At 30.8% G+C, this 19,231-nt stretch overlaps 1 protein-coding gene across 1 annotated transcript; it reads right to left on the reverse strand.

Moving 5' to 3' along the window:
• Positions 1-15,137: 15,137 nt before the first annotated feature.
• On the reverse strand, positions 15,138-18,842 carry LOC146901556 (GAR2-like protein). The gene is made up of 3 exons (XM_085735449.1): positions 17,755-18,842; positions 16,013-16,121; positions 15,138-15,900 (listed from the first exon to the last, which is right to left on the reverse strand). The coding sequence occupies exons 1-3, from the start codon at positions 18,418-18,420 to the stop codon at positions 15,368-15,370; spliced, it is 1,308 nt and encodes a 435-aa protein (XP_085591575.1). The 5' UTR covers positions 18,421-18,842; the 3' UTR covers positions 15,138-15,367.
• Positions 18,843-19,231: the final 389 nt, after the last annotated feature.

A 19,231-nucleotide genomic window follows, 5' to 3' on the forward strand; every position in this document is an offset into this window, starting at 1 on the left:
TATATAATGTTACCAAATCCAAATAAGCAACACTTAAAAAAGGGATAGACATTATTAACTACACATTGTACGTAGTTTAATTAAATTGCAGAACAATCTAGAGCAATTTGATTTATCAGTGGCTAGCCATGTTCTTTTCATATTCCAACTTAAAAAACACGCTTATAGGATTAAATTAGATCAACACACTAAAATTTAAAACAAATTGAATCAATAAATATGACATTTAATAGTAGGATTTAAATAAGGGTAAAAGTGGTATTTAGTCAATAAATATGGACTCAAAATTGTACTTTTTCTTATATCAAGGACCAAACATTTTTTTGAAAAGTTGCTTATATTAAGGACCGGAGGGAGTAAGACAGCTTTAATGGTATTAGTGTTTACGCACCTTAGGTAGTGTTGGAAGAATATCCTAAAGTAAAATTTTGAAAGGATTTAAAAGACTTAATTCAATATATACAACAAGAAGAAAATATTTTTTTAGGAGTGGATCTAAATGGGCATGTAAGGAGTGTTTGATAAGTTTTGAAGGCGTAAACGAGGGTATAGCCTCGGGGAGATAAATGCAAAGGGTAAATTCATCATAGATTTTTTGTTGTCTTTTGATCTTACTTTAAGAAAACAAAAGAGAATCTTATTACATACAAGAGTGAGATGTCATGTTTTCAAATAGATCTCTTTCTTATTAGTAATTCTGACAGAAAGATTTGTTTGAACTTAAAGTTTTACATAGAGAGAGTTTGACTATCCAACATATAATATTGGTTATGGATGCAAGAGTTAAGAAAAGAGTGAAGAGGATATGCCCCAGTTGGGATACAAGGATCAAGTGGTGACATTTAAAGGATGAAAAACAAAGTGTTTTCTTACAAAATATTTTAAAGGAAGGCTGCGTGAAGCTACATAGAAGTGAAAATGACATGTGGAACAAGATGACATATGAGATTAGAAAAGAAGCAAAGAATTTTGATTTTGGACCTCGATAGAAGTAAAGAATCTTGGTGAAACTAACATGTTCAAATTAAAATGAGAATCAAAAGGGGATATTTTTAAGTGTGGTATAGGTGTAAAAGTATAAATATTTAAAGAGAGCTAAGAAAAGGGGCAAGAAGGCATGCAACAACACAAGCTTTTGATGGGTTATAATAATCCTTACACACCAACGACGGAGAAATTTTATATATATATATTTTTGTTAAGGGACAAGAAAGAAAGAAAAGATATATGGATCAAGTGAAGTGTATTAAAAAGGAGATAGTGAATTTATTGTTCAGGAAAGAGATATAAATGGTAAATAGAAGTAGTATTTAATGAAGGTTATATATATACGACGGGGTAAAAGAAGTGTTGAAACAGATGAGTAACAATAAGGCAGTTGGGCTTGAATATAGATACCTATTGAAGTATGAAAAATTCTTTGGGAAATTTCGTCCTCAAACCTGAACCCGCCCCAAACTTAAAATTTTCCCCAAACCCAAACATATTACCAGAAATTAATATCCACCATTTTTTTATTAATCTAATGCATTTAGTTAGGAAAACACCCAACACCATATTTGATATCAAACAGACATCTCCATAAGGTAATTGCTCAATTTCAAACTAGGGTAAGATTACAGAGATTAAAAGTTCAAGAATATCTCAAAAGTATGGATAATATTTAGAGACTTGCATATTACATATCAATATATTTCTACATTCGGTACAAGTTCAAAGTGAGTATCTATATCTTTAGAGACTTGCCAATCATAATAGGAACATGGGCTACCATAGATGTTATCGGAAAACCATTTTCAAAAGGTGAATTTGACAATAGTAAATCTAAGTTTTTTTTAAATGTCAATGTAATATATTCTTGGGGCAAATATTATATTATGTTGGAGAGATCAAAACAATTGTCCTTTTTTTTGACGACAACTAATAGTAATTAGTTGTTAGATTAATATTTACTCCTTCATTTGAGTTTGACCCAGTACCTCCAACTCCTTATTCCTTAACTCAAATCATTTGAACTACTCAACCCCCAAAACAATTTATTAGTTAGGATAAAAATAATAATTAAAAATAAAATATAGTTGTAAACTACATATATACTTTATATTTGTAAACACAAATATCTTAATACAACTATATAGTATATATTTTTTTACAAAAACTACACAATATAACAAGTTATATTTTTTGTCAAAAAAACTTTATAATTTATACTGATTTATATATCAAACAACTTAAATATTCACTAACTTTGAGTAAATTAATTTTCAATTTAAAATAAATTTTATTAAACATTAATCAATAAATTAATTTCTTGAGTAAAAAAAAATAAGTACGCTTATTTCCCGTGCTTTGCACGGGTATCACACTAGGAAAATAATATAAAGTTCATTGATATTTCATTGAAAAGGTTGCATTGCATATATTTCTTGCTATCATTTTTCTTCAGGTGTTAATATTAATTTCGTGACTTTACATTTAATATGCAGATCTGCGTATCGGTGACGATGACTTGAAGAACCTGTGTTTGATTGAAATTGAAATGCTGCTTCAGGAAAACGGACGGTCGCTTACTGACTTCAAAGCTATGCCCAGGCCAAACGAAGCAGACGTGCCAACTTTCACAAACAAGCTTATCGTTGATGAGCTAAATTACAACAAAGATGAACTGGAAAAGACACACACTGATATGTTACTGAAGAACAAAGATGTGTGCATGACAAGATCATGGAGTCTGTTGGTTCTAACGACGTTGGTTTCTTTTTCATATATGGTTACGTTAGTACTGGAAAAACCTTTATATGGAAAACATTGTCGACTGCTATTAGATCGAAGGGGTTAATTGTATTGAATGCTCCATCAAACGATATAGCGGCTTTTCTATTACTAGGTGGAAGAACCGCACACTCGACGCTGACAGTCCTATTGAGATTAATGAGGCATCATAGCTTACGATGGAAAAGGATAGTCCTAGGGAAGACCTGATGCGTGCTGCAAAGTTGATAATTTGGGATGAGGCTTCAATGATGCACCGATGGTGTTTTGAGGCAGTTGACCGATCATTGCGTGATATCATGTCCAAGAATGATCCCCTAAATGAGTTTAGACCTTTTGGTGGAATGACAGTAGTTTTAGGTGGTGATTTCAGGCAGATATTGCCTGTTGTACAAAAAGGAACGAGGTAGGATATTGTTGAAGCCTCAGTCAATTCATCAAAGATATGGGCTTATTGTAATGTGTTAGGGCTTACTGTTAATATGAGATTGGGTGCATCTTCGGTACCTGCAGAGCAGGAAGAAATGAAGGTAGAAATTCCTAAAGATTTGCTCATATCAGACACAACAAATCTGTTGATCTCACTTATAGACTTTGTGTATCCCAATTTGAATGATAACCTTGGTGACCCGCTATTTTTCCAAGAAAGGGGAATACTCGCACCAACGCTTGATTCAGTTGAGCATGTTAACGAATATATGATGTCACTTATTCCAGGTGAAGAGAAAGAGTATTTAAGCCCTGATTCTGTTTGTCGATCGGGCGAAAATTATGATGTCCAGAACGAGTGGTTCACAACGGAATTTCTTAATGGTATTAAGAGTCTGGAATTCCAAATCACCGGTTGAAACTAAGGGTGGGATGTCCAGTTATGCTGATGAGAAACATCGATCAGACCAATGGATTGTGTAATTGTACGAGGCTGACAGTTACACATCTAGGGAAGAGCACGATAGCTGCTACCGTAATTACAGGAAAAAGGGCATGTACCGAGGTAGTCATTCCTAGGATGAATCTTATTCCGAGTGCTCTAGGACTACCCTTCAAATTCAGGTGCAAGCAATTTCCATTGACGCTTTGTTTTGCAATGACAATAAATAAAAGTTAGGGTCAATCTTTATCTCGAGTGAGAGTTTATCTTCCTAAGCCCGTGTTCACGCATGGACAACTCAATGTCGTTGTCTCTCGAGTTACTTCTAGAAAAGGTTTGAAGCTACTCATCTTGGATGAAGATAATAATGTTTGCAAGGAGACCACAAATGTTGTGTATCGCGAAGTTTTTCAAAAAGTATGATCATTGGTTATGTTTTAGAATTGTTGTTGCTATAATTTAGAAAACTAAAGTTGCATATTGTTTGGAAGTCGTTTTTTTTAATTTCTTTGTAATGCGTACTGGTCATTACAAGACATGCAATTTCTATATAAGCAGATCCTCCTGCCATTGACTTTTAATTGATGCACTTTTCAGGTATAACAATACGCGGAATTTTTTTTTTACATCGTTGTTACCCTAAAATACAATATTTACATTAGACCATTTGTTTTGTAAAAAATAAAAACAAATAACAATCGGCGTTTCTGTAGCCCAAACTATATTTATCCACACCCGTAAAAAATTTAACTTTTGCATTCACAGACTAGGTGTATACATCTGACACTGACTATTATATTAAAAAAAATACAAATTTTTTAGTTTTTATGATTAATAAAATACATTATGTCAACAAATAATAATATACAACACGTCAGCGTATTTTTTCAAAAATATTACATATGTTAAATTTAACAATGAGTACATCTTATACTACAAATAATTAGTATAAGTATAAATCCAAATACTTTAATCGTTATGTGCAATGTTTAGATATTTCAAAATATATACAAAATTAACAAAATTAAGATGATATTCTTTCCATATCAAATTTAAATTATAACCATACTTATAACTTTAAGATAACATAATATAAAATCTATTCATTTGATCTAAAAAGTTTTTTATTTCCCGTGCTTGGCACGGGTCACTATACTAGTATACAATGATTGTTGCCCTAAGGATTGTTATGGACACTCTTTCTAACATTATCTCTAACACATTCTTTATTGAGTGAATTTTATGTGAGTATCACATATTAAAAATAGATCCTACATAAAATAGATCAAGACAATGTAGTCATGTGTGACTAAATCATCTTTGATTTATAATACTATATATTTAAATGATGCGGAACTATAATAGATCAAGCGGTTAGGTGTGTACCCTCCACCCTTTTATGCAGGTTTGGGAGTTGAACCCAAGACATATGCAAGAATATAAAGCCACCTCTGCAGCTAGACCATAGAATGGAATGTGATATATGTGCAACATATATAGTACATAATCAATATTTTGAAGACGGGCAACAACAACAAAATAATTGGGTAATAATCATGTGAGCCACACACACTTAGCTATAGTGTGGATCCGTACCTGTTTATATGAGTTTCAACTAATATGAAAGTGATGTTAAAAAGAATGTTAGAAAAAAAGTCTTACTAGCTTAATTGATTAGTGAAAAGACCTCAATCATTCTTGATTATGGGTTCAAATCTTGTACTGGTAAAATTTATTATTTTTAATGTTCTTTATAAGTACTAGTTTGCAGCCCGTGCCCTGCACGGGAAATTTTTTGCTGAATTTTTGTTTATATTTTTTAATTGATGTTGATAATATTTAAAATACATGTCAAAATGTAAGTATATCGTATCTTTGTTTATAAAGGGTATAAACATATTTTTTGAGGTGGTTTTTTTATTCAATTGTTTCCATTCATTTAAATTATTTTATTATTTTGCGTTTCAAAGATAAAGAGGTAATCACAATGGAAATGAAAGTTGAACAAATGATTTTGCGGTCTTTACCAAATTCGCCAACCTTTTCGACTATTTTTTTAACATTACTTAAACTATTTAACTATTTTAATGACATCTTTTGATCTTATTTGCCAATTTTTTATTTTTTTTATATTTGAGTGCAATAGAAAATCTCTAGTTTAATTAATATAAATTGAAGTGGGATCTATTTAAACATGAGTTTTTTCTATTAATTTTTTTTTTATCCAAACATGCTTATTCACAGTTAGAAATGGAATCTATTAAAATAAACACCTAATTTTAACAACCTAAATAAATTTAAACAGGAACACAACCTGTGTTAAAAGAAATTAAAAATTTATGTTTCATTGCAAAACTAACTTAAGAACGGATTAAAAACGAACTTCATCTTCAAATATACCAGCCCGTGAAGTGAAATGATACAGATATCATGGTAGATCATCTTTGTCAAGTGAAATGAAAAAAAAAAATCTTATAATTGACAGCCCGTGAAATGATACGAATTAAAAACCCGTGAAGTGAAAGAAAAAAAAGTTTGTCAAGTGAAATCATCTTTGTCAAGTGAAATGATGCGAATTAAAAAGAAATGATACCAGCCCGTGAAGTGGTAAAAAAAAAAAAGCTTTATAAAAGTCATCTTGACAAATATTGGCCAGTCCGGTGGAGTGAAATGGCACATAGTTTTGTGGTAGTCATCCTTGACAGCCCTTGTAAATTTACGCCTTAAAAAAAAAACCTTGTAATTTTAGTATTGTACACTATGTATATTTTAAAGTTGTGTCTGATAGTATGATATTCTCTCGTGTTCTTAACAACATTAAACAAATTCATCGTACATACAACACCTTCTCTCAACTATTTTTCAAATATGTATAGGAGCGTTTTTTTACTCTTGAAATTTTTTTGATAAAAAAAGAATTAAGGACTATGTTTTTATGAAACAACTTCAATTTTGAGTTGACACCCATGGTTGAAAACCATGATAATATAAAAATATATGAATTAAAAAAGATAGCAAAAAATACACATCGTGATAGTAAAATAATAAAAAAAAATCTAATTAAAGACCAACAAAACAAAACTCTTCTATTAAGATGGTCAAATGTAAAATGGTGTGCTTCTCACTTTGTCACTTTACATATTTATTAGACAAAATGATCAATTTAGTGCACAAAATAATTACAAACCAGTGCATAAATTTCGGATATTTTAAGTTACAAATTAAAATTTAGTTATCATAGAAATCAGTGTGTCTTAAAAAGCTGTCTTAATAAGCACATTTAAAGATTTGTAATGTTAGGCTTAATAAGCTGTTATTTATTGCTGATTGAAGAAAAAGATGTATAATAAATAGGGGCATGTATGTAAAGAAATAATTAATGTAGTTGGAAATAGCAAAAGGGTCTTATAAAAAGGGACAAAAAAAATTCTCAAAAGGGTCTTATAATTAGGGACGGAGGTAGTATTAGTCAATTCTCGTTTCCAAAAAAACTAATTCCATGTAATTTTAATATACAAATTAAAATTAATTTAAAAGGTTGTTATAGAAATGAATGTATTTTATGGTGTAATTTTATTTTTACTTCAATTTTCTTCATTGCGGTGTTCTTGTTTATGGCGCAGGTGACTTGACATTGTAAATTGTTTGGGTGTTTCTCTTTGTGCGAGATGAATCACCTTTGCTAATGTTATATATTCCATTTTGGTTTGTTCATAAAAAGAAATTAATGTATTTTAATATGCATACTTATAAATCGAACAATGTTAGGCCGAATTCAAAGTTTATTCTGATGTGTTCTGTGATCATCATTTTTTTAAAAATTGAATCATGTAACAATTTTAAAATAATTACATTTAGTCATGATTTTAGGTGTCATGGGATCAACTCGAATGTAAAATATAATTTCAAGTTTAAATATTATGTGTCATATGTTTAATGAAAATTCGTATTTAATGTGCTTTAATCATTTTTGTGCAAGTAGTTTCAATTTTATATCAAATTGACCCTAAAAATACTAATATTATTATACATCATAAACAATGAGGATTTGTTTTGTTTTAATGTCATTTCAATCAATTCCATTTTTTTAAAGGATTAACGAAATTCATTTGGTTTTTGCAAGTAATAAAAGCGTGAGTCAATTACATGAAGGACAAATACATGATACATATAAAGAGAAAATGATAATTGTCTTATATAGTACTTAATTAATGATGGGAAGGTTAATTGAAAACTATTATTTGTGATGGTTGCTGATGTACAAAAATCTAAAATCTGTAAATCATGGTCTTCTTAGAAGTTGCATGTATGTTGTTACCCTATATATACATTGAATTGAAAAGATTGTAGTACATTAAAGAATATAAAATAAAAACACAAAAAATAAAGACATAATATATTGATCAACCTCAAAATCCTGCAAAACCAGCAAAACCAATTTGAGTGACTGAGATTTATGTGAGTTCTAGAACTCCAGCACAAGGCTCATTCTCAAAACCTCACCGTCAACACCAAATTGTGGAAATTTACGGTAACATCAGAGATAAGACGTTTTTGGAATTAACAACCATTTTAAAAACGAAAAAAAAAACCAAGTTAAAAAAAAAAGTTTTCAAAGCTTTTTTCTGAAGAAAGATGTGATGGAAAATGATTGAAGGATGAACCAATTTATAGTTCAATTGAGAACACAATTTTGTTAAGCATATAAATTGTTGTAATTACATTAACAATGAAAATGAATACACATTATAATTGTTTAATGTAGCAGTTGACTTTCTTACCATATTATTTATCAGATTTTTTTTTTAACTTGACAATGAATAGAAATGTGTCACACAACCCTACTGACATACAAATGTGCCTGGAAAAAAAAAATACAACTCCACAATTCTTCTTAATTTTTCTTTTAAATCAGCTAGTATTATTATTTTTCTGATTTAAATCAATTTGATACATATACTAATATTATGCACCATTATAATTATTTTTTTGATCTCAATCGATTTGGTGTAACTGTGTAAGTAGAATTACTACTTTTTTTTTTCTTCAAATAAAGAATTAAAAAAGTAGTTACATGCAATTTATTTCTATTTGTCTTCTAAGAATGTTGCCTTTTATAATTAGTGTCATACAAAATGGTGAAATAATTCTCAATTGCCAAGTGGCAAAATATTCATGTGGATGGCTAAGAGAAGAGAAGCATTTAATTTGGCCATTGTAAATCATTCTCAATTGTATATAATATAAATTTTGTTAATAAAATTTATTTTAAAAAAGTATGATTATAAATTTTGGGGCCGACCCTGCAAATGATACTAGATCAAAACTCTACCACTTCATCACTTTCTCTTAAAAGTGTGCATGATATATTTATGAGCATTATCTCAACCAGGACATAAATCATGAGCAGCCATGTTTCTCTTGCACCTCTCTTCATTATTCAACAACTTACCATGCATTAGTTTTCATAAAAAAGAACTTGGCCACTTCCGATCCAAAAGATAATTTATTTATTTTAAAATTTTTTAAAAATTCAATATCCGGTTTAAGAACCGATTAATTTGAAGGGTTAAATTTCACCGTCCACTTATGAGACCACATTTAAAGTCGGAGAAAAACAGACTAGTCAATTGAAATTGACACTGGAGAAAATCAAACCTAAAAACTAGAGAGAGTCTCAAACCAAAAAGATAATCATAAAAGTTATTTTATTCAAATCCATTTGTGACAACTTGGACGCATACTTAAGGCTAGATTGACCATCCCATGCAGTAGATGAAAATACCATATACGTTCTTTCAAAAGTTTGAACAAGTCAAATACATAAAACAATATGAAACTGTTTAGGCACCTAACTTGTTTGAGAGAAATATTGATGAATACATACCTTTAATGAATGAAATAATCAGTTAATCACCTCAAAAATTAATATTGCGGGGCTAAGAATAAGCAAGAACCAGTCACAGGGCGACTCTCCTTTGGCGGTTTACTCGAGAATTAAAATCACATTCACATACAGAAATCAATTAATCAATGTAACTAATTAATTTACGTATGTTTGTGTTCTTAGCTAGTGTCTGCCAAAAGAGAGAAGCCCTGCACCTAGTTTGCTTAGCACTGAATGAATCACAAAGGAGATATTTAGTTTTGTTCAATGTTTTTCTTGATACTAATTAAGGAAGAGAGTTTAACTTATTTATAATGAGAGCTGAAGAAGCAGCATATGCTCCGGCAGCTTCGATGGATATCCTATATTTGTGCCTGCTTTCTACGCATTCTATGCATGATAATCTTTTTTCTGAAAAAGGGACATCCAATTCTTGCTCCAATTTATAATATGGTAGAGATTCTTCGCTTGCCTCCATTTTTATTTTGAACGATATTTTTTTACATGTATTGAGGAACAATATGTGGAAAAGGGTTCCAATGAGAGTGGCCCTTGGTGGAAGGGGTATTGTCAAAGATATTGATGCAAGTAGTTTCAATTTTATATCAAATTGACCCTAAAAATACTAATATTATTATACATCATAAACAATGAGGATTTGTTTTGTTTTAATGTCATTTCAATCAATTCCATTTTTTTAAAGGATTAACGAAATTCATTTGGTTTTTGCAAGTAATAAAAGCGTGAGTCAATTACATGAAGGACAAATACATGATACATATAAAGAGAAAATGATAATTGTCTTATATAGTACTTAATTAATGATGGGAAGGTTAATTGAAAACTATTATTTGTGATGGTTGCTGATGTACAAAAATCTAAAATCTGTAAATCATGGTCTTCTTAGAAGTTGCATGTATGTTGTTACCCTATATATACATTGAATTGAAAAGATTGTAGTACATTAAAGAATATAAAATAAAAACACAAAAAATAAAGACATAATATATTGATCAACCTCAAAATCCTGCAAAACCAGCAAAACCAATTTGAGTGACTGAGATTTATGTGAGTTCTAGAACTCCAGCACAAGGCTCATTCTCAAAACCTCACCGTCAACACCAAATTGTGGAAATTTACGGTAACATCAGAGATAAGACGTTTTTGGAATTAACAACCATTTTAAAAACGAAAAAAAAAACCAAGTTAAAAAAAAAGTTTTCAAAGCTTTTTTCTGAAGAAAGATGTGATGGAAAATGATTGAAGGATGAACCAATTTATAGTTCAATTGAGAACACAATTTTGTTAAGCATATAAATTGTTGTAATTACATTAACAATGAAAATGAATACACATTATAATTGTTTAATGTAGCAGTTGACTTTCTTACCATATTATTTATCAGATTTTTTTTTTAACTTGACAATGAATAGAAATGTGTCACACAACCCTACTGACATACAAATGTGCCTGGAAAAAAAAAATACAACTCCACAATTCTTCTTAATTTTTCTTTTAAATCAGCTAGTATTATTATTTTTCTGATTTAAATCAATTTGATACATATACTAATACTCCCTCTGTTCCTTTTTAAGTGTCACTTTTGAAGAAATTTTTTGTTCCTATTTAACTGTCACTTTCAAAGTTCAATGCAACAATAAATGTTGTTTTACCAACATTACCCTTAGTTATTTATTGTGGAGAGAGAAATATATGAAATAAGATATTAAATGACTAAGGCTATTATAGTAAAAGTATAGATTATTGTATAAGAAAAAGTAACATTTATTGAGTGTCTTGGTTTGTGTAAAATGTTAAAAAGTGACACTTAAAAAGGAACGGAGGTAGTATTATGCACCATTATAATTATTTTTTTGATCTCAATCGATTTGGTGTAACTGTGTAAGTAGAATTACTACTTTTTTTTTTCTTCAAATAAAGAATTAAAAAAGTAGTTACATGCAATTTATTTCTATTTGTCTTCTAAGAATGTTGCCTTTTATAATTAGTGTCATACAAAATGGTGAAATAATTCTCAATTGCCAAGTGGCAAAATATTCATGTGGATGGCTAAGAGAAGAGAAGCATTTAATTTGGCCATTGTAAATCATTCTCAATTGTATATAATATAAATTTTGTTAATAAAATTTATTTTAAAAAAGTATGATTATAAATTTTGGGGCCGACCCTGCAAATGATACTAGATCAAAACTCTACCACTTCATCACTTTCTCTTAAAAGTGTGCATGATATATTTATGAGCATTATCTCAACCAGGACATAAATCATGAGCAGCCATGTTTCTCTTGCACCTCTCTTCATTATTCAACAACTTACCATGCATTAGTTTTCATAAAAAAGAACTTGGCCACTTCCGATCCAAAAGATAATTTATTTATTTTAAAATTTTTTAAAAATTCAATATCCGGTTTAAGAACCGATTAATTTGAAGGGTTAAATTTCACCGTCCACTTATGAGACCACATTTAAAGTCGGAGAAAAACAGACTAGTCAATTGAAATTGACACTGGAGAAAATCAAACCTAAAAACTAGAGAGAGTCTCAAACCAAAAAGATAATCATAAAAGTTATTTTATTCAAATCCATTTGTGACAACTTGGACGCATACTTAAGGCTAGATTGACCATCCCATGCAGTAGATGAAAATACCATATACGTTCTTTCAAAAGTTTGAACAAGTCAAATACATAAAACAATATGAAACTGTTTAGGCACCTAACTTGTTTGAGAGAAATATTGATGAATACATACCTTTAATGAATGAAATAATCAGTTAATCACCTCAAAAATTAATATTGCGGGGCTAAGAATAAGCAAGAACCAGTCACAGGGCGACTCTCCTTTGGCGGTTTACTCGAGAATTAAAATCACATTCACATACAGAAATCAATTAATCAATGTAACTAATTAATTTACGTATGTTTGTGTTCTTAGCTAGTGTCTGCCAAAAGAGAGAAGCCCTGCACCTAGTTTGCTTAGCACTGAATGAATCACAAAGGAGATATTTAGTTTTGTTCAATGTTTTTCTTGATACTAATTAAGGAAGAGAGTTTAACTTATTTATAATGAGAGCTGAAGAAGCAGCATATGCTCCGGCAGCTTCGATGGATATCCTATATTTGTGCCTGCTTTCTACGCATTCTATGCATGATAATCTTTTTTCTGAAAAAGGGACATCCAATTCTTGCTCCAATTTATAATATGGTAGAGATTCTTCGCTTGCCTCCATTTTTATTTTGAACGATATTTTTTTACATGTATTGAGGAACAATATGTGGAAAAGGGTTCCAATGAGAGTGGCCCTTGGTGGAAGGGGTATTGTCAAAGATATTGATGCCTTCCCCCCCCCCCCTTGTCTAGCCTATAATAAAAGATGGCAACATATTTTGATCATTCTGGCCTCATAGTATATCCCATGTATATTCTTGATTATTTTTATCTTTTCCTCAATTTACTTTTTTTCTTCTTCTATGGATTTCATTCATGAGAAGCAATTCTGTTTGAGACGCGTTGAGCATTACTTGTGCGTACTTACTCTAATCTAAATTTGAACATTCATTTACTACAATGTAATTGTAAGTGTCTAATCCCAAAATGGTGAGGCATGGGTTACCTTGAAGTACCGTAAGTAATTTACCCAAAAACAAATGAGAATTAACCACATAAACAATTTCGTAAGTGGTAATTTTCACGGGTTGTTATATATAATTTTTCATAATTCTTCAAGAGCAACCTAGGAAATTTTTTTTTTTTTTTAAGAAGCTAAATTAGCCCACTTAAATTGACACTAGAGAGAATCGAACCTGAAACTTCAAGGAGGAGCACACTCCCAGATCTCAAGTCAATACCACTAAGCCAACCCAAGTGGGTTAGCAACCTAGAAAAAACCTAATCTGATACTCCTCTTAGTTGTTTTCTTAAAGAATTTTTTTATTAATTAAATGATATTAATGACTATTTTAATTAATTTAGAGTGGAGTAAAAATTAATTTAGAGTGGTGACGCAATTTAGTCATTCACATTTCTCTTGCACGCCAATTCAACCCTTAACAAAAAATAAGCTTAAATTAGTCATTAACTAATTTGTCTTTGATATAAAAATGTCAATGACTAATTTGAACTTATTATTTGTCAGGGACTAAACTGGCCCACGAGAAATTATGTGGGAGTGATTTGGGTCTTCACTCTTATTCTTATATTTATATATGTAACTCATACACATTTTACTGGTAAATAGATATGCAACTATTAAGCAACTTATCACAATATTATGATATGGAATGTTAGTTCCCTTTTTTCTGTATTGGTGTTGTGGTTGATAAAAGAAAATAAATGTTTTTTTTTTTTAAGGAAAAGAAAATAAATGTTATATTTTATTGCTGACGTAGTTTTATTAAGACCCCACATCAAATTCTATGAAACTCGCATTGCCAAACCAGTTTCTTTCAATAAGAAGAAGCAAATAATTTACAAGTTTATCTTGCTAGCTATGAAAGCCAATATGATACTCCCTTTTAGGTAAAATAAAAAATATTTGTTTTATTTTTAAAATTTGCTTCAATGAAATACATATTTTTTTTAAGGAGCCAAAATAGAGTTATATCAAAAGAGCAATGAAAACACGAGAAATGTTAAGATTGAATAGATATAAAAGTCAAGAAACAAAAGACGCCAAAACATAACGATGTCACCAACCCAACATAAACAATAATAAAAATTCAAGAGTAGTAAGTGGGTACTTTAGATTAAGAATTATTATTAAATATGTTACTATTGGAACAAAAATTAAAATGTAAATTAAAATCGTGGAACTCAGTATAAGTTCTTAAGAAGTTGCACCATTAAAGTAAAAAACGAGTGAGTTGCTCAAAGATGATGGGACTCAATGGAACCTACAAAATAAACTTTGAAGAAAGATCACATTGGAGATGCTTTAGGTGATTGAGTATTCCATTAATAGAAATTGCAAGCGAAACACTTAACTTTATTTATAATGAGAAATGATATTTGTACAACCATTTTGGTACAACTTTTGAACAACTTTCTCTCTCATAGTCACATTATATTCTTATTCTCTCTCTTCCTTTTTCTCTCTCTATTGTTGTTGACCAATGAGAAGAGAGAATAACAAGGTTGTCCCAAAGTTGTCTCATAAGAGTTGTACAAATATCATTACTCATTTATAATTCAAGACAAAATCAAAAGCTTCACCAAACCAACAAGAGGACCTTTACAACTATCTTTGATTATCAAAACGTCTTGATTACGCACTTCCAAATATTCCACAAACAAGTCATCCATATCAAGTGATGACACTCCTTCACTTTTCCCCTATGAAATACCAAACTTATAAATTGAGTAACATGACTAGAGTTGTTCGACAAAAAACAACTAATGCATAATAAATAGACAATACATCCGACCATAATTCACATACATTATTACTAAGGTAAATAAAAAAGAATTTGCTCGCTTTAATGAATTTCGTGGGGCTGTGTTTTAATTTTAATAGAACGAGTTTCTACGATCATAGAGGCAAAATATTGGGATAAGCTTAACATCATGCGACTATCCTACAAGTGTAGGTTTGCTGCATGCAAAAGATGAATTTCAATTGGTATCTCTCAATTCTAATGAACTCTATCTAACCAAAGCATTGTAGATATGTTGAAGAAAACCATTAGAACCAAATCTAAACATAGATATCCTAAATTGTTTCAAAATTTGTCTTTTTCCCCCGAGACAAAAAGTAAAGTTCATAAAATATTACAAAACATAGCTAGGAAACAAATGTACTTGCAACATGACTAGCTAGCCTATATAACGAGATCAAGGATGATTTCGTTAACCAAACCAGTTAAAACCTCGTTTTCAATGTCAAGAACAAGTTGTTCTGTTTCTTGATCAGAGTTTTTCCACTCTCCACATTTTTCCATGTCACTAATGTAAACATGCCTTCCTTCTTTCACTTCCCAACCCAAATACAGTTTTTGGGGTTGCCCTTGTATCCAATCCTCAACTACCTTGCAAAAGTTAAGCTTCTTTGAACAATTAACACTAACATTATTTTCTTCAATGCTTTGTTCGATGTAATCGAACAGTAGGTTCTCCGCGTTAATCATCAAATCATCGAATGGAATTGACCTTTTCACAAAATTGAAAAGATCGTGTGCATCTTTCTCATTGCTGTTTCCAATAACTGGTGCAGATTCTGAACATTGTTTTGTAGAATGGTTTTGTGGTTCGTCTTCTAGTTCTAAGCATTTGATCTTGTTCTCTAAAACCAGTGGTTCCATTGAAGATATGTTCTCGAAATGCCGTGTCTTCTGCATATGCTTGTGTTCTGCTCCTGTAATTATAAATGTGATCATTTGTTAGATAAAAAGCACTTGTATTTATATATGGTACAAGTATTAAAAAATTTGTGATATTTTATTGTTGAGAGGGATATGAGAATGGACCTTCAAAGAAAGAATTGATCATGTAATTAGACTTCATTTCTTCTTCATCTTCAAATGGGCAATCTAGTATTGATACAGGACTGAATTGCTCCTTTTCGTTGGACCAATCCTGTTTCATGAGAAAATGTAGTTGATACAAGTTTTGCACAGAAAATGTAGTTTTAAAGTGATGCGATATACTTGGTCAAAAAAAAAAAATGATATTACTTGGTCAAAAAAAATTACATGATCATTTATAAAAAAGTGCTAGAAAGAAGAGTAATTAATAGCATTTGGTCAAACCAAATTGACTGTAGATTTGTCTCAAATTCAAATTCTAGAAAGGGTAAACTCGTCCCAATTGGTTCAAAACAGCCCTATAGTTTTTACTACTCCCTCCGTTTCAAAATATAAGCAAAATTCACTTTTTAGGTTTATTCATTTAATGATGTATATGGTCCATATCGTGAACCACATACATCATTCAGTGATGCTGTGTCAGCAGGTGCAGTAAGTTTCAGCGCCGTGGATGGCGCTTTGGTGCACAACACTCTGCCATGGGATGACTCGCCCTAATTAATTGCATGGTGCTCAGATGTACTGCATTTACCCTGGCCCCTATGAACTACAAACCCCACACGTGCAAATGCAATTATTGAGCAGAAAATCAGCTACTATATATTTTCCTCCCAGCAGTGAATTTGAATTTGAGACTATGTATAGTGTGATTAAAGAACGAAAGATATTGAAAATTGCTTAAAAAATATCAGTATTTTCAATGATTCTTTGTGGTGTATGTATTTTTCCTTTTTGTGTAGTATAATAAAGCAATAAAATTCTATCAAAAAAATAAATTAAACAATGACATCAATTTAAACTAAAGATTAAAAAGAAAGTGTGGAAAAAAATTACAGCCTCTAGGTTGCTTGACAAAAGAAAATGTAAAAAAGTCCTCGTGAGTTTAGCTCAGTTGGTAGGAACAATGCATAGTAATATGCAAGGTCCAGAGTTCAAACTCCGGCCACCACCAAAAAGAAAATGTGAAAAAAGATAAAAAGATAGATCTCAATTTTTACTTGTTCAATTATTTACTTTTTCTAGAAATTTTGAATTCTTTCTTTAAAAAAAAGAAACTTTGAAATTTTCCTTAACTTCTCTATACAAAAATCATAAACTACACTCACCTCATTCCACATTATTAGTTTATAATAACTTACTTGGTAACTTCATAGAAATTAAGGAGAAAATAAAAATGAAAGAAAGATAAGTTAGATAACAATAGATTTTCTAAATTAAATATATTTTTTGAAAGGAAAGTAAAATATATATATATATATATATATATATATATTTGTATAACTAAATTATCTTAATTTTTTTAATAACTAAATTATCTTTATTAATTATATATTAATGTATTCAACATTTTTTTGAAGGGATGTATTCAACATTATTATAAATGCAAAGTTGACTATAATTATTTAATGATAGCATAATCCAAATATAAATTAGAGAGGGTACGATTAAAAATATAAAAAAAATACTACAATAAAAAAATGACACTAATTTTGAGATTTTTTGTTGGAGAATATAAGATTGGTTTTATAAGACAGAGGTATTAAACTTGCATATTTTTTTTGGTAGTGAAACTTGCATATAATTTAACTATAAAAAATAACATTTTGTCAAAATAAAAAATTTAGTCAAAAACAAAAATATTGAAAGAAAATAGAATAGAGGGAACTAATATGGAAATTACTTACCCCAGTTGTTACTCCTTCTATCTTGTGGTGGTGGGGCACACCGTCTTTGACGGCGTCAACTAGGTCATTTTCATTTGAGCCGTCTGAAGAAGTAGCGTTGGATGAAAACGTGAACTCACTTTCTCCCCAGCTGTTACTGCAACAATCTGAAGAGACGGTGGTGATGCTTTTGGCACTGAATATGGCATCTTCGCTAAACGACGTTGGTTTATAATCTCGTTCCTGCATAAGTAGTTCACGGAAAGATCTCTTACACCCCAACACACCTTCACTTCCTTCTTCCTTCACTGCTTTTCTCCAGAACCTTCTGCTTAACAGCTTCCTTGAGAAGCTCCTAGAAAGAACACCGGTGGAAGCTTTCTTTGTTTTACCATTCTTTTGGGAGCTGGACAGTGACTTGATGGCAGTTATTACTACTTCAGAAGCTCTATGGAGAGCCGTTACGCGTCGTCGAGGGAGTGTAGTACTTTTGCTCTTCTTGTGTTGGAATCCAACGGTGGTGCAGCATTGTCGTCGTGGGAATGATTTGAACCCGCTTGATGAACATGAGCTTAGGTCGTCTCTGAGGTAGTCTTTGAGCAAAAGGGTAGGTTTTGAGGTATATTTGGTTGGTTTTATTATTAGAGAATTATCACGCCGTGAAGGTTTGCAAATATTTGAAGCCATGTATAGAACAAAGTAGCTTTGCTATATGAATATTTCAAGAGAATACACTCATAAGAAGATTGATAAACTATGGACAAAACAGTGTATGGTGCAGAACTTTAGAAGTAAGCGACATTTATATATTGTTGGAGATGAGAAAGGAGAAGAGTAGGGAAAGAGAGAAGAAGGTTCAGAAGTGAATTAAGATCTGAAATCTCGAAAGGATGTGTGAGATACAGTATTGAGTGGGAAGAAGACAAATTTAGAGATGGAAGTGAGAGAGCTTGCAATGACAGTATCAAAATTAATATAACTCTAAAGGGATTGGTTGAAGAAAGAAGCAGCTTGGAAGCTTCTTAATTCATAAGTATTTCATACTATAGTATAGTGTGTTAGATAAAATTTGAATCTCAGGTGGGGAAGATTAATTTATTATTTGGCTCAGTATTTGAACCTTGTTTGAGTATCTAGTTGTATGAGTAAACAAGTAGATATGTGATATTTGTTTTGGACTTCCACTAAGACCTGTTTTTGACCCTTTCGGAATTTCTCACTCTTGATGGTTACTTACTCACGTGTGCACATGTCTGAGATCTCCCTTGGTTGACTTCTGAGAGACAGCAATCTCCTTGTTGTTTTTTGTCCTATTTAGATCCTAATTAAAGTACTACGTTCCAGTTTAAAATTAAAAGCAATATTTCATATATTTTAAAGTTGGCAACTGCTAATAACCGTTTAATACCTTTTCTTGTACTTTTAGAGAAACACTTGTGTGGACCAGGACCAAAGAATTTTGGTTTGGTCACACACACAAGTTTTTTCCTTCTCTCTC

Source organism: Medicago sativa, chromosome 8 (assembly GCF_051527215.1).
Source record: "Medicago sativa cultivar Bolivia chromosome 8, Bolivia_mono, whole genome shotgun sequence".
Lineage (NCBI taxonomy): Eukaryota > Viridiplantae > Streptophyta > Magnoliopsida > Fabales > Fabaceae > Medicago > Medicago sativa.

Bases quoted from the DNA above. Each gene is read 5' to 3' on its own strand.
- LOC146901556 (XM_085735449.1), bottom strand. From the start codon at position 18,420: ATGGCTTCAAATATTTGCAAACCTTCACGGCGTGATAATTCTCTAATA. The intron at 16,122-17,754 runs GTAAGTAATTTC...CTCATGAAACAG, and splicing joins TAGAAGGAGTAACAACTGGG to GATTGGTCCAACGAAAAGGA. The intron at 15,901-16,012 runs GTCCATTCTCAT...TTATAATTACAG, and splicing joins GATCAATTCTTTCTTTGAAG to GAGCAGAACACAAGCATATG.